The 15,599-nt window shown below is 38.5% G+C and overlaps 1 protein-coding gene across 1 annotated transcript in view; it reads left to right on the top strand.

Moving 5' to 3' along the window:
* Nucleotides 1–15,599, top strand: part of LOC126471055 (uncharacterized) — a 633,812-nt gene that overhangs the window by 449,787 nt on the left and 168,426 nt on the right. Inside the window, exon 11 of the mRNA XM_050099122.1 lies at nucleotides 1,207–1,332. Within this exon, the coding sequence (XP_049955079.1) occupies nucleotides 1,207–1,332 (126 nt within the window). The remainder of the gene's footprint in view (nucleotides 1–1,206; nucleotides 1,333–15,599) is intronic.

Genomic DNA, 15,599 nt, shown 5'->3' with positions numbered 1-15,599 from the left:
ATCTTCCTATTGGCCTTGATCCATAGTTCACCGCATATCATTTGAGGAAAGGGTGAGCTGAGTTTTGCACAAGTCATGCATTCTAACATGGTACTGATTTGTGGACATAAGCTTCTCAGTTCAAAGCAAATTTATTATATTTGAACTTAGGATACATTCAAGAATTCTGCAGCAAACCAATGTTAAGGAGAATGGTCTGTAATATAGCAGGCCCGTTCTTTTATCCTTCTTATATACTGGAGTCACCTGCACTTTCTTCCAGTTGCTTGTGACCTCGTGTTGGGCAAGAGATTCATGATAAATGCAAGCTTTTTAAGCTAAAACAGTCCTTCATGTTTTGAAATCATGGCAAGGTGGAAAGAAGCATATTAAAGAATACCCAAATTTCTCACCTTTCCTGAATGGACATTTCTTATTCCAAAGAAAAGGAGGAAAGGGATACATTACAATATGGAAAAAAGGATGAACTAGCTACATTATAGGTTGAAACAAAGCCTAATATGTGCAGATGTTAAAGGATATGTTTTTGCAAGTATTTATTATTGTCTCTGCTTATACTAGCTTTCCCACAAACTTTGTTATTAATGGCCTAACTGCATTATTTACCACTTGATGTCTCCTATTTCTCCTCTAACTCTCTAGAGCAAAGAAATTAAAGATGAAACCCTCAAGAAATATAGTATGTTTCCTCTTTTTTCAGTGCCGGGTTTTTCACAGTTTTCATTGAGTATGTTTCCTCTTTCGTCAGTGTCAGGCTTTTCACAATTTTCATTTCTATTGCAGATTACAACCACGTAATTTTTAATTATTTATTTTCAGTAACTCCAGTATTAATTTCTGTGTCACTAATTACAGTAAATTTATTAAACTGCAACAGTAAGCAGTCTCCCCCAAATTTGATTGGCAGTACATAGTTTAATTCTGGTGCTGCCGTATAACCTCAAACCAGACCACCACCACCACCACCACCACAAAACAGAACTTCGTTCTTGATGAATATTGACCTCCTTTACCACTGATTCTTTTTCTATGCCTTTTTAAGCTAAAACAGTCCTTCATAATTCATAATAAGTTGTTCAAAACATATATATTAAAATTTTGTTGAAAACCAGAAAATAAAACATTTACTCTGGCAATAAAATATGTTTTGCACAACTTTAACTTTAAAACTCTCAGTGAGCATGTAGATGAATTGTCTTGTTTCAGCTGATGGTGCTTTGCTGCCATCTCCCACCCGAGAGAAACTGGAGCCAGTGGTACCTCGTCCAAAAGAAGAGGAAGCCCCAAACAAGAGTCCACAAAAATCCAGCCCAAAGTGTAGTCCCCGAGCAGGTAAGAATTTCAAAATCATCTTTTGAAGTAATAAGTGTTACTATTAACAGCTAATTGGTTTCAAAATAGGCTTTAAATTTAAAAGAGCTGAATAAGTGCAAATATGTATATGCATTCATAAGTGCTCCAAACTATAAGACTGTTCATTGGCAACACAGTTGTGTGCAGGAAAGTATCATTGTTGGACAATTCTAAAGCATTGCAGATACATTTGGACAAAATTGACTCATGGTGTAATGAATGTTAGCTCTCTTTAACAGTAGATAGATGTAAGATAACAGCTCTAACAAAGAGAAAGAACCATATAGTTTCTGATTACAAGATTAGTGCTAAACATCTTGAGCATGTTACATAGTGTATTTAGGGGTAATACTAAGAAACAATATGAGATGGGACAAAATCACATAAGATCACTATTGGTGAAGGAGAATGGAACACTTAGATTTATTGAGAGGGGGGGATTCTGTGAAAGTGCTTTGCATTTGTAAAGGGAATAGCTTACAAGACACTGATGCAACCAGTTCTACAATATTGTTCTAGTTTTTAGAGGCCTTAACAAGTAGGCATGATACCAGATTTCAGATAAATTCAGAGCCATGCTGCTAGAATCATAACAGATCAGAAAAGCCCATCCAAAAGTGGAACAAAAATACTCAGGGGCCTGAAATGAGTAAAAGATTACATAGTTCTCGTGAAGCTCTGTTGGGTTAATTTAGAGAACTTGTATTCAAAGAAGACTGTGAGACCATTAAGCTTCCACCAGTATATATCTCATTTAGGGATAGATAATGGCCCATGATAGAGGCATATAGACAGCCTTTTTCCTCACTTAATACATGAATGGAATAAGAAAGAAAGCTCTTATTATTGCTAGATGCATGAAAAGACGGGAGGATTTCTCACATTGAAGAAAAAACATCAGGGAATCAATTAATAGAATCTAGTAATGAATGTCATGGTCTTCCATAAGCTGATGTAGCTATTAATATGCTAACAATAATGATAGTTCTGCTTGCATGATATCTGTTCAATTTTTTTTTTTTTTTTAGGTGCTGCTACTTTTAAGCCAAAATTGATACTTTCCATCTTCTGTGTACCTGCTACTGTCTATGGTTACCTCTTAAATAAAAATAGAAAAGAAGTCTACTAATGAAGCTGCAGCTGAGTGAGTGATAAGAGATGTTGCTAGTATCGCTAGGAAGTCAACATGGAGATGTCACCAACAGACAATATTCAGCTGAATGAGCAGCTGACAATTTAGCCATATGGGAACAAGAAAGTGGATTTGGATAAGTTGATTAAATTAAAGGCACAGTTGTAGAGGATGCCATGAAGTAGTAAATCACAAAAGAGAGGAACATAAGTCAATAAAATAGAAACAAAAATACAGTTTACAGAACAATGAAATGGAATAACAGAGGGAGTCATAAAAGGGAAAAGAGATTCATGTCAAGAGGGGACAAAGCTCACAGAAAGATGTCAAAGGTAATGCTAGTGCAGAGGTAAGGTAAAAGCTAAATGAAACATGAGAGAAAAAGTAAAATAAGTGAGAAACAGCTCGAGGAAATTTGAGGCCATTGGCGTGGTAGCAACAAAAAATGCACTCACCTGGGTTTCTGGTGCTAGGAAAAAGAATTATTTGGTGAACAGACATCATGGTCATGACTATCATATTGCAGACCATCCCCTTTGGAAGAGTACTGTGCATTATGCCATATATTTTATCATCAGTACTGACAGTTATGAAACTGTCGTATAGAAAACCAAACAGTGATAGCATATTATCTAATATTTGGTATGGGCTGGTTAACTGCATCAGATTGCAGCAAAAATGATAGGGAATTAAACAATCATCAGTAAATGATCTAAGTTTAGTATATTTCTCATTTCACCTCTATTGTTATGTGACATTGTTTCCATGATGCTCCTGTCAAGTACATCTGTTTGCTGAAAGAATATTGTTAGCTCATGAGGACTGACAACAAACATCTCATGTACTTAAGCAGCACAGATAATCTTGCTGTCACCACCCAGGCCATCCTGGAGTTTTGTGTGGTTTTCTCAGCACTGAAATGACTACCAAGAAAAACTTTCCAGTCAGACAGAGTGACACCACAAGGTGGCAGGGAAGGAAGTCATGATTTTATGTCAGGTTGGCTAATAGATCATTGGAGATAAAGCATGTTCTCTGACTATTCAGGGAGGAAGAAGTAATTTAGTGAAACCATGGAATCCATAAATATGGATGTCTGTGTGAGAACTTGAATGTGACTCCTCCCTAATGTGATTCCAATATCTTAACTGTTGCACCATCTTGCTCAACCGGAGGCTCAGACTATTCTGTGACAATCGTGGATGCAAATTCCTTTACCTCTGCCATTGAATGGAGAATTGTAGGACCCCTCTTAATAGGACAGTTGTGCACTACATACAGAATGTGGCTATGAGGGGAGCAGAGTATGCGTGACATGAAAATTTTGTTTGTAAGAGGAGAGAAATCCCACCAAAGGCCCAATAAATTATATTCTGATTTCGGAGAGGAATAGATATTAGTACCATCAGCTACAGAGAGTAAGATTCATCATGACATATCAGAGAAAGGAAATGTTAATACAGTGTTAGTTAACTGCAGGATCATCCATGAAAAGATCACAGAACTAGTCTTGCTTATAAATGATAGTAATGCTCACACAATAATACAGCCAGAAACTAACTGAAACCAAATGTTAATAGCAATAAAATTCTAAGTTCTGATTGGAATGTACAGGGTAATCAAAAAGTCAGTATAAATTTGAAAACTGAATAAATCACAAAATAATGTAGGTAGAGAGGTACAAACTGACACATGCGTGGAATGACATGGGGTTTTATTAGAACCAAAAATATACAAACGTTCAAAAAATGTCCGACAGATGGAGCTTCATATGATCAGAATAGCAATAATTAGCATAACAAAGTAAGACAAAGCAAAGATGATGTTCTTTGCAGGAAATGCTCAATATGTCCACTATCATTCCTCAACAATAGCTGTAGTCGAGGAATAATGTTGTGAACAGCACTGTAAAGCATGTCCAGAGTTACGGTGAGGCATTTGTGTCAGATGTTCTCTTTCAGCATCCCTAGAGATGTTGGTCGATCACGATACATTTGCAACTTCAGGTAACCCCAAAGCCAATAATCACACGGACTGAGGTCTGGGGACCTGGGAGGCCAAGCATGACAAAAGTGGTGGCTGAGCACACAATCATCACCAAACGACGTGCACAAGAGACCTTACACGTGTCTAGCAATTTTTTTAAATTTTTTTTTGTTCTAATGAAACCCCATGTCATTCCAAGCATGTGTGTCAATTTTTACGTCTCCATCTACATTATTCCTTGGTTTATTATTAAGTTTCCAAATTTATACTGACTTTTTGATCACCCGGTATATCACATGGAAGGGCTTGACACTAGTGATGGAGGTATGTTTATAGTCATAAAAACCACTCATATTCATCGAAGTTCCAGTCAGACATGTCTGGCCACCATGAGGAAGGATCAACACATTGTGCACCAAGTTCATTGCAACCCCTTCACATCTGTGCCTGCCATACGAATGCAAGTTATGGACCCCCTGCAACATTCTGTGTCATCCCACACCACTGGTTGGGACTAGCAGCTGCTGGATGAGGAAGTTACTGTCCCATGCGTAAGCTGCATAGGAAGCATGGATTGCTGATGAATGGTGTCATATTGTGTTCAGCAATGAATCATGGTTTTGCCAATCCTGGATGACCATTGTCAGTAAGTATAGTGGCAACCTAGGGTGAGATCACATTCTTCCTATTTTTTGGAGAATCACAGCAGTGTTACTCATTGTCTCATGGTGTGGGGAGCCTTCAGGTATGAAGTCAGGTCATGGTTGGTAGTGATTGAGGGAACTCTGATGGCACAACCATACATCATAGATATCCTGCATCCTCATGCATTACGTCTCATGAGACAGTGCCATGGTGCCATTTTTCAACAAGACAGTGCTCAACTACACTTTCATTGTATCTCTACGAACTGCCTGAAGGACTCTTGTGGCCAGCAAGATCCCAAGACATCTCCCGGATAGAACGTGTGTGGGAACAACTCAGACATCAACTTTTCCCCAGTGCCATTATCAAGGACCAGTTACAACAGTTGTGGGCCAGATTACCTCAGGAGGGGATACAGCAGCTTTATGACAGCCATTCTAAGCAACTTAGAGCATGCACCCAAGCCAGATGGGGTGTAATGTGATACTGATAAGTGGGCTCCTACTGCCAAGATCTTCATAAATTTGACTCAATATTGTAATAACTGAAATTATGTCATATACCCACTCAAACTATAAAGTTTTATTTCATTTCTTCCTCACCTTCTGGGTACTTCACTGTTTTTGTCAGGCAGTGTATATTTGTGAGACAGCTTGCAGTGGCCAAGTGTTTGTAGCTGCTTGGGTTGAGTGTGTTCCTGTGTACTTTCAGTGTTTCACTTGATGTGGCTCAATATACCCATGTTATAGATAATGTTTTGATCCCATCAGTATGACAACTGTATCCTGGAGGGATTAATCTGTCTGCAGCATGACCACTCTCCAATACACATGTCGACTACAGTCCAAGAGTGTTTTACTGAACAGAATGAGATTTCTCTTCTTGACTGGTCTCCCACTACAACAGACTTCAGCCCCATTGAAAATATATAGATGGAGATGAAATGAGTGAAAACTTGTGTGACCCCATGCCAAGGCTCTGTAATGACCTTTGAATAACACCTGGGAGGAGGTTGCAGAAAATGAGAGATTTAATATTCATTTTGTTGACTTCTTTGGTCACAGGGTGCAGATGGTCATTGAAGTGGAAGGCCTTTGGAAGAGAAATTAAATGGTAAAGAAATGACATACTGTGCCCTTTTGAGGACTGAAAAGACATATTAAGAACATTGAACTGTTTGTTCTACTAATTTCCTGTGTTCATTGTGCAGTTGCTTATCAGTCAGCCACTGAACTACAAAGTTGCTACGACACATGCTGTACACATTGCTGACTGGGGTGACATGCACACTATCATTGCGGCTTTTTCTTGCCATGATATATGGCTTACAGGACATTTTCTCTCATTTTGTGTGTTTTCATCTATATTGTCCAATGGGTCCTTGAAAGCTTTTTACTGTAAGACTTCAGTTTTTCAGCATGTTTAGATCAGTCCAGTTATCCAATGTAATCAAGAACTGAGCTGTACCTACCAGATTTGCCAATGCAGTCAATCTGATAGTATTAACAGACACAAAAACATGAAAGGGCAAAAAAGAACAAGAATATATCAAGGAAGTGTTTCCAGCTCTTGGAGAACACATTAACATTTTGAATGTTAAAATAACTATTCACACCACCACACAATTTTTAGATGGATCAGAAAGCCTTCTTCATAAATTACTGAAGAATATATTGTCATGTCATAACCACAATCAAGTCCAGATGTGAAAGCAGAGTCACCAGTGAAGTACAACACTTACCACTGAAAGCATGTTTCTTGTGAATACCAATGTACAGATAGAACTGAACTCCTGGACAGAGAATGCTCTTTATACAGACATTGACTATTCCAGAATATGCTGACAATCCAAACATAAGAAATTTCAACAACCCTCCAGAAATGATAAATACTGAATAGCAAATAATTGCAATTTCAGAAGCTCTTATTGGAGCCAAATTGAGCACCCTGGATCTAGATCTTGTTAGTAGTCCTCTGTACAGAAGCACTGGCAGATTCTTGTGTTGGGATGTGAACTTCACTATGATGAGCACTGAAAATAGCCCCTCCCATTAAAGCTCTGTGCTTACTGTGTGGGTCTTCAGTTTCTTTGGATCAAGAATCCCCATCATTGATCTGAACCTCAGGACTGTAACAGTGCTTAACACAGAGGACTTGGACGACATCTCTGTGCTTTTGTTTTCTTGATGATGTGTCATAATCCTTGGCTTCATATGCAATGTCTAACAAGCAATGGAGGATACAATACAGCCAAAAGTAACACTTTAGTAACTTTTCCAGTAGCCCCACTTTTTCCACAAGTGTAAAACTCCATACCATGGCTCCCAGGCTGCATCTCGCTGGATGCTGTTTCCCATTGTAGTGCACTCAGTCTGTCTCCTGGACATCCAAGGTTTGTTGAAAGCCACCTGTTTGATTTTTGGTCATGGTGATAAGGTGTTTCACATAGTCATCCTGAGGGCCATCTGGTTGAAACAAGATCAGTATGTCCATTGTCATTTCAGCCATATGACTCTGGAGCAGATAGAATGGTGTGAAACCTGTTGTGCCTTGCTTCATTGTGTTATATGCAAATGTCATGATGGACAGTATTGTTACCCATCTCTATTCAAGATCAATATACATCAAAAACCTATTTGCCAATGTCTTATTAAAGTGTTCTGTGGAGCCATTTGTCTGTGGGTGGTAGGCAGTTGTCATCCTGAGGGTGATGTTGCAATGCGAAATTACCTCTGATACTAGTCCCAACTGGGAAACATTCCCACAGTTGTAGATCATCACTCAGGGTGCTCCATGCTTCAAAATGATGTCTTCTACAAAGAACCTTGCAATTTCAAGAGCTGACAGCCTAATGAGTGAGGTAGGTAGTGCAAACTATTGTCCATCCATTTCCATCTGTCGACTTTTGGAATGTCCTTCAGGCTGGTCAGACAGCATAGAGAGTGATGGTCCATCAGAATGGTGAAACTAGTATGACAGGAATCTGCTGGTATTTTTTCTCACTTGTAGAATAGTTGATCTCAGCCTTGGAGAGTACTATGGGAGCATATGCTATCACTTTTCCAGCACCCTCCTGAATCTGCATTAGGACTGCACCTATGCCATGACTGCTAGTGTTGGTGTGAGGTTTTGTCTCAGCATTTTTTTCATATGGTACTGGAACTGGTAGAGATGTTAGGACCCCCTTAAGTACAATGAAAGATCTTTCTTATACTTCATTCCAGGAAAATCTGGCCTCTCCCTACAGTAGTTCTTGTAAGGTGTGTTACGGAAGTCTATTATGAATCGCAGGTAGTATGAGAACATCCCGAGGAAACTTCTCACGTCATAAATGTGCTGAAAGGTTGGAAAATCTGTGACTGCTTATCTTGTCTGGATGGAGACGATCTGCCTACCATTTGCTACATGCCCCAAGATTTTTAATTCTTGAGTGGTGAAGAATTACATTTTTGGATTCAGGTGGTCTGAAAAAATTCAAAGTGGTTGTCAGGTGGATTAGGTGTTCTTAATACCTTCAAAATTACAGTATCATCCAGCTAGCAAAGATATATCCTCCATTTAAGGTGTCAAAGGTACAATAGTTGTACTTCATATGCTTGAAGGTGGCTGGAGTGTTATGCAGCCCACACAGCATAACTTTGAACTCACAGAGAGTGGCAGGTTTTATGAAGGCAGTCTCTTTTCCAATCAGCCTTGCCAACTTCAGTTAGCCGGTAGCTTGTCTGCATGTCCATAAAGCATAAATGAGAAATACTTTGCTCCTTCCAAGCATTCCACAATGTGGGTAGACTTACTTTTTTTGTAGTTATTGGTAGCTGATGTAGAAATGCCATGTCCTATCCTTCTCCTTCATGAGGACTACAGCTGAGTATGAAGGAATCTCTGAATATTCAATGATCTCATCTTGTGACATCTTCTCCACTTCCTTCCAAGTTGTGTGTCATTCTGCCAGTGATATCCTATATGAGTTCTGGTTAATTGGTGGATCACCCCCAGTGCTGATACAGGGTTTTGCCATGGGCTGCTTGGTCTGCCTTCTCTCTGCTTTGGATTTAAAAACATCAAAAAATTGGTGCAGAACATCTGATACTCAGTAACATTGTTCCACAATCAGGCCAAATCTTATTGACAGTTCGATAGCTGGTTCCTCCACTGCATTGTCCATAGAAGTTTGTTGTGGAACTACGGTGTCTTTCTTTGATTCCTTTGGCTGTTCCTATGGATATATCTTTAGGAAAGAGCTGTGGTTGCTCATGACAATTAGTGATCTAAAGTTCTTCTTGACCACCTGCAGTGCTTATGATCATTGTAGACAAGTAGATTTTTTATGATCCTGAGTAGATTTTTGCAGTCAACAAGAGCTTCACTGTTTAATTGAGCATCTGGATTGAGGACTGGGACTTATCTCATTGATGATGGCATGCTAATGCCATCTTGAATGGCAAACAACTGCCCAGACCATTCTTTGTTATGTATGCTTGTTGGATTAGCTTTGTAAATATGGAACTCTGATCTTCCACAGTCTCTGAGTGCTTGTGATACTTGCAAGAAGTCTCATCTGCGAAAAACACTATGACTACATTCTGTTAAAATGAAAAATTTGAATGTCTGTGTTCTGTCAGTCATAGATGTACTGGCAACATTTGCTGCTGTTGGTTGGATGTGTGTCCCATTTGTGACTTTCTGCACAGTCACTTTCATATCACAGAACTTAGTCTTCTTTAGCTTGACTCAGTAAGTATTTGGTATTATAGGAAAAAATGCCCTTGATTCATCTAATGTTCAAACAAGTTGGTGAATTCAAATGCTAGGCAAGCAGCTGGTATCTCTGCAGAATGATGAGGAAAGACTACAGCATATTGGGGAGTGACCTCATCCAGGGTACAATGATGGGCTTCGTTCCACATGCTGACTATAATCATCTGCAGTTTACTGGCATGAATAAAATGGTTGTGATGGTTCACATCTGGTGACATAGTAGTTGTGGAACACTCATCTTCCTTCTATGCAGTAGCATACATTGTGTCTGGGTTGTCCACACTGAAAACGTACCAGCTTGTTTCTTTTGTACCTCAGATGTCTGTTCTTCTGTGGGCCATAACTTGGTGGAGGAATTGGTGTACCTACAATGTTCAATGCTGAGTTTTTGTTTGAGGGCTGCAGCGTAAGTCCAAGTTGGCTGTGCCCATTTTTCTTGTGTGTCTGAGGTGTGGTGAAGATTGGCGCTAAAGAACGATGCCCACTTTCTTCACGATTTTCTATTACCTACTGATCTGTGGGATCTGACAGTTCTGGCTGCCATAAACTGTTGCATCTTTTCTCTTACCACCTGGATTATGAGAGAGATGAGGTTATGGTGGTTTCCACAACTGGCATCATTACCACATTCAGAAGTCAGTAATATTTATTTTGTCTGACTCTTCTCTGTTCCATTTCCTCAATAAACTAGCACCAATCAATGAATTCCTCTGTCATTGTGATATCACTTATCAGAAGAGATTGATACATGTATTCTGTGATTCCTTTCATCAAGTGTGAGATGTTGTCAGCTTCTGTCATTTTCAGAAACATGATGTGGCATAGGACCAAAATAGTCTTTAACTGATACTGTTTTCTTTCCTCAGCGTGTTATACTCTGTTCTTCAATTGCTTTTCTGTTAAGCAAACTTGCAGCTTACTGCTGGGCTGTGCCATCCAAGTAAAAATACACATTTGACAAATGAATCATGACATCCCACTTGTTGTATTTAATGACCCAGCTGATTGCTTTTAGGCAGTTTGTATGGTACTAACCAGCATCTCTGGAAAACACTAACAGATGTGTGACATAAACCTGACCTGTTGCTGTTTTGGAATGCACTGGTTTCATGAATATATAGACCTCGGGAATGATATACTGCTTGTATTCTGATGTCTGTCTGTGTCAGCAATGAGTTTTATTTTACCTAATTGCAGCCACAATGATGCAGATGATTAAAAGTACCTGCTATTTCTAACAAACAATGTCATGTTCTAAATAAAATCAAGTCTGAATCCAAAGGCAGGGTCATTAATGAAATACAATACTTAGCATTGGAAACATATTTATCATGAAGACCAGCATACAGACAGAACTGAGCTACTGGATGGAAAGTGCTACATTTATAAGAACATGAGATATTCCAGAATGTACAAACATTTTAAACATAACAAATTTTGAGTACCTTCCAGAAATGATAAAAACTAAATAACAAATAATTACAGGTGCTCAGGTTTGAACTGGTTACCTGCAGCATGTCATGCAGTACAGCTTGCAGTAGTATTGCTGCAACACTGAAACTTCTAAGAAGATGGATTTAAGTCCTACAAACACATAAAGGAGACATTGAGCCTATTCACACATGCAGTTTCCTCATGATGATATGAGGAATGTTTGTTCCATCAGGGAACCACATTGTTTGATAGGAGAGCAGACTGCACTTTTTGTCATGTGTTGTGAGAAAACAAAAAGCAACTTTAGAAGTGGTACATATCATCTTGTAAAGAGGATTCCTAAATACATAAAAACCTGTTTTTATTATTACAGTATTTTAAGGAAAGTGGTCTCAGTATTGTAGTCTGGAAAATCCTCATCTTTTGGGAAGAGAATGATGATAACTGTTTTCACCATAAAGCCAATTTTGAAAATTTGCTCAAGTTTTTAGGACAGCCACTGATAAAAGAGCATGCAAAATGATGCTTGCCTGTAGCTTCAGTGGATGTACAATATCAGCTCAGTCATTATTTTTATTTCTATATTATATGCTTGGGTATGTGAGTATAATTCTCTTTATGTATGTAAATGTAGAGCATTGGAAACTCTTATAGACAGAAGGAAAGACACATTACATATTAAGAATATAATATTGCTATGTAAACTTGAGACTGTAAATTTCAGAGAGAGGGTCAGATGGGGTGGTGTAGAAAAGGAGTGACTGACGGATTTAGAAACAGAATGATAGACATTTTTAATATTAAAAATATAGTACTTCTACATAAACTTAAGGCTGTTGATGTGAGGGACAGAGAGAGAGAGAGAGAGAGAGAGAGAGAGAGAGAGATATGGAAGTGGCATGGAAGGCAAAGGTATACTTCATAATTTACTTAAACATTTAGCTAGAGATTATAATTATCATGAGTACATGGGTAGGTTTTTGACTATATAACTAATATGCAGTTGGTTATGATCTATAGGGAATTTACATAATACAGTTCATTTCAGTTAATTGAGAGCTGGTGTTTTGATGATGATGGAAATGCTTTTTTATGCAAATATTTGTGTCTTCTGGAAGTTGGCATTTATGCGCAAAATTTACATTACTGGAAGCAATCTAATGGTTTATGAAGTGTACTGTTGGAGGGTAGGTAGGTAGTGTTAGACCTGCCCATGTAGTCGCTCATGTTAATGTGACAGCTTCTGGGACTGGAACATATACAGACCTTGGACCGAATCTGCCTGGGCTCAGTGAGCTGACTAGCCTAGATATGGTTTTTAGGTGGTTTCGCTCATCACACTAGGTGAATACTGGGCTGGTTCCCACATTCTGCTTCTGATACATGCTATACAAATATTTAGTATACTTTCTCACATGTGCACACAGAATTTACTCTACATGCAGGCAGGTTGTATTCACTGCATCTGTCCTGAGAGGTGTGTAGGAGACTGATGACCTTAGCTATTTGGTGTCCTGAAACACTTACTCAACATCAGAATCAGGTAGTATTATAAAGCACTAAAAACAAAGCATTTCACATTAAGATCTAGAAGTTAGTACTTCAGTAAGTACAGTAATTTGTGGTTACTCTTTAGCTATGCTAGGCTGCAAAGTTCTTGAACATCTTCATTAAGAAGGTCTGCCTGATGAAATAGCAATTTTATACAGTTTAAAACCATCAGTAGGCAAGGGCTTATAAACATATTTAGTTTTTGGAAGAAACTAGAAAAAATTGGAATGATGAGTGATGTGGAAGGATGAAGAGATACTTTCAAACCAATAGAAGCAAAGCTAAAAAAATAAAATAAAAGAGGTTTCATTTCAAAACTTGCTTCTGTTGTGTTATTCTAGATAATTTTATGACTCATCTTTACAGCAGGCATGATAGCCAACCTTCATTCTCTTGTGATGATGTCTGTAACAGTAATGGATACCCTGTAATTAACAGCATGTATACCACAACAGTTTGGACATTGTGAGCTGCCTGTGTCACAGTTGAATGTGCAGTCACCTATGCAGCATCACAGTGCACTTGACTCACCTCAGAGACACCTTCCAGCTACTTCTCTACATAGTTGCCACTCCTACTTGGAAATTTGTTGTAGCGTGGTACCAACTTTCCAATACCCTCATCATAGAAGGCAGTTGCATGTGATTTCTGCCAATCCCCAGTGCTGGTCTGCAGCTCATTATCTGTGCCACAATGCTGTCTTCATAACCAGTGCCTCATGTGAATGAAGGGCTTAAAAAATGGTAGCCAAGTCCAAGCCATATGGTGGGTGATTAAACACTTCCCATCTAAAACACTGCAGGAGGATCTTCTTTGCCCCTGCAGTATGTGGCTGATATTTCTCATGAAGGGGGGAACACATGCCAGTTACATTATGTGGGCTACATGAACTCGGATGAAGCCCTCTCAATAGGACTTGACACTTTGCAGGAGACAATATTTTCTCACCCACAGCTTTTCAGACATTTATTAGAATAGCTCCATACTTAGCAATACTATACAGTCACTCACTTGACAAGAGATCTGTACCTAAGGACTGGAAAGTTGCACAGGTCACACCAACACTCAAGAAAGGAAATAGGAATAATCTTATTAATTACTGACCTATACTGCAGATGTTGCTTAGCAGTAGGATATTGGGACATGTACTGTATTTGAATAGTATAAATTACTTGAGGAAAATAATCTTTTGACACAAAGTCAACACAAATTCAGAAAATATTGTTCTTTTGAAAAACAATTAACTCTTTATTTGCATGAAGTGAAGAGTGCTAGCAACAGGGGATCTCAGATTCATTCCACATTTCTAGATTTCCAGAGGATTTTGACACTATTCCTCACAAGAGACTTCTAATCAAATTGTGTACCTATAGGGTCTCAGTTGTGTGACTGGATTTCTAATTTCCTGCCAGAAATGTCACAGTTTGCAGTAATTTATGGAAAGTCATTGAGTAAAATGAAAGTGATACCTGGTGTTCCTCAGGGAAGTGTTTTAGGCACTCTGCTGTTCCTAATCTATGCAAATGATTTAGGAGACTGTCTGAGCTCAGCCCTGTTAGATTGTCGGCAGATGATGCTGTCATTTACTGTCTAGGAAAGTCATTTGAAGATCAAAACCAATTGTAAAATTCCTTAGACATGATATCCGAATAGTGCAAAAGTGGCAGATTTCTTCAAATAAAAAACGTGTGAGGAATCCATTAAATTTCAGCTACATGATAAATCACACAAATGTAATGACTGTCAATTCAACTAAATACCTAGGAATTACAATTACAATCAACTTACATTGGAATGATCACATAGCTAATATTGTGGGAAGGGAAAATCAAAGACTGTGTTTTGTTGGCACAACATTTAGAAGATGCAACAGTCCTACTAAAGAGACTTCCTACACTGTGCTCATCTGTCCTCTGCTAGAATACTGTTGCATGGTATGGGATCCTTACCACATAGGACTGAGTGAGGATATTGAAAAAGCCCAAAGAAGGACAGCTCATTTTGTATTATTGTAAATTAGGATAGAGAATGTCACATATATGACAAGTGAGTTGGTGTGGCAACCATTAAAACAAAGGCATTTCTTATTGTGGAGAGATCCTTTCATGAAATTTCAATCACGAACTTTCTCCTCTGAACACAAAAATATTTTATTGATGCCAACCTACAGAGGAAAAAATGACCATCATAACAAAGTAAAAGAAATCAGAGCATGTAAGGAAATATTTAAGTGCTCATTTTTCCCATATGCTGTTCAAGAAATAAATGGTAGTTAATGGATTCAAAGTTGCAAAAATATCCAGTAAGATCTTGATAAGGTTTCAAAATTGTGCAAATATCACTTTAAATGCTGAAAAAGATAAAATTGTGCACAGCACAAAAACTCAAAACATAGCATCCTATGACTTCAGTATCACTGAATCACAACTGGAATGTGGTAACTCCTAGAAATGCCTGGGTGTAACAGTTTTGGGGATATAAAACAGAATTTTCACAGAGGCACAGTTATAGGTAAAGCAGATGGCAGATTTCAGTTCATTTGTCAGTCTTCTAGGGGACTGTTTACAACACATGTATGACCCATCCTAGAATATTGCTTAGTGTGTGAGGCCCTCACCAGACAGGATTAACAGTAGATATTGAACAGATACAAAAGGAGGGCGGCATGATTCATGTGAGAAAGTCAATGGGAATGCTTAAAACAAAACATAGACTGGCAGATATGTGAAAATAGATATCA

This window comes from Schistocerca serialis, chromosome 3 (genome assembly GCF_023864345.2).
Source record: "Schistocerca serialis cubense isolate TAMUIC-IGC-003099 chromosome 3, iqSchSeri2.2, whole genome shotgun sequence".
NCBI classification, from domain to species: Eukaryota; Metazoa; Arthropoda; class Insecta; order Orthoptera; family Acrididae; genus Schistocerca; species Schistocerca serialis.
This window is presented reverse-complemented; position numbering and strand designations above follow the sequence as displayed.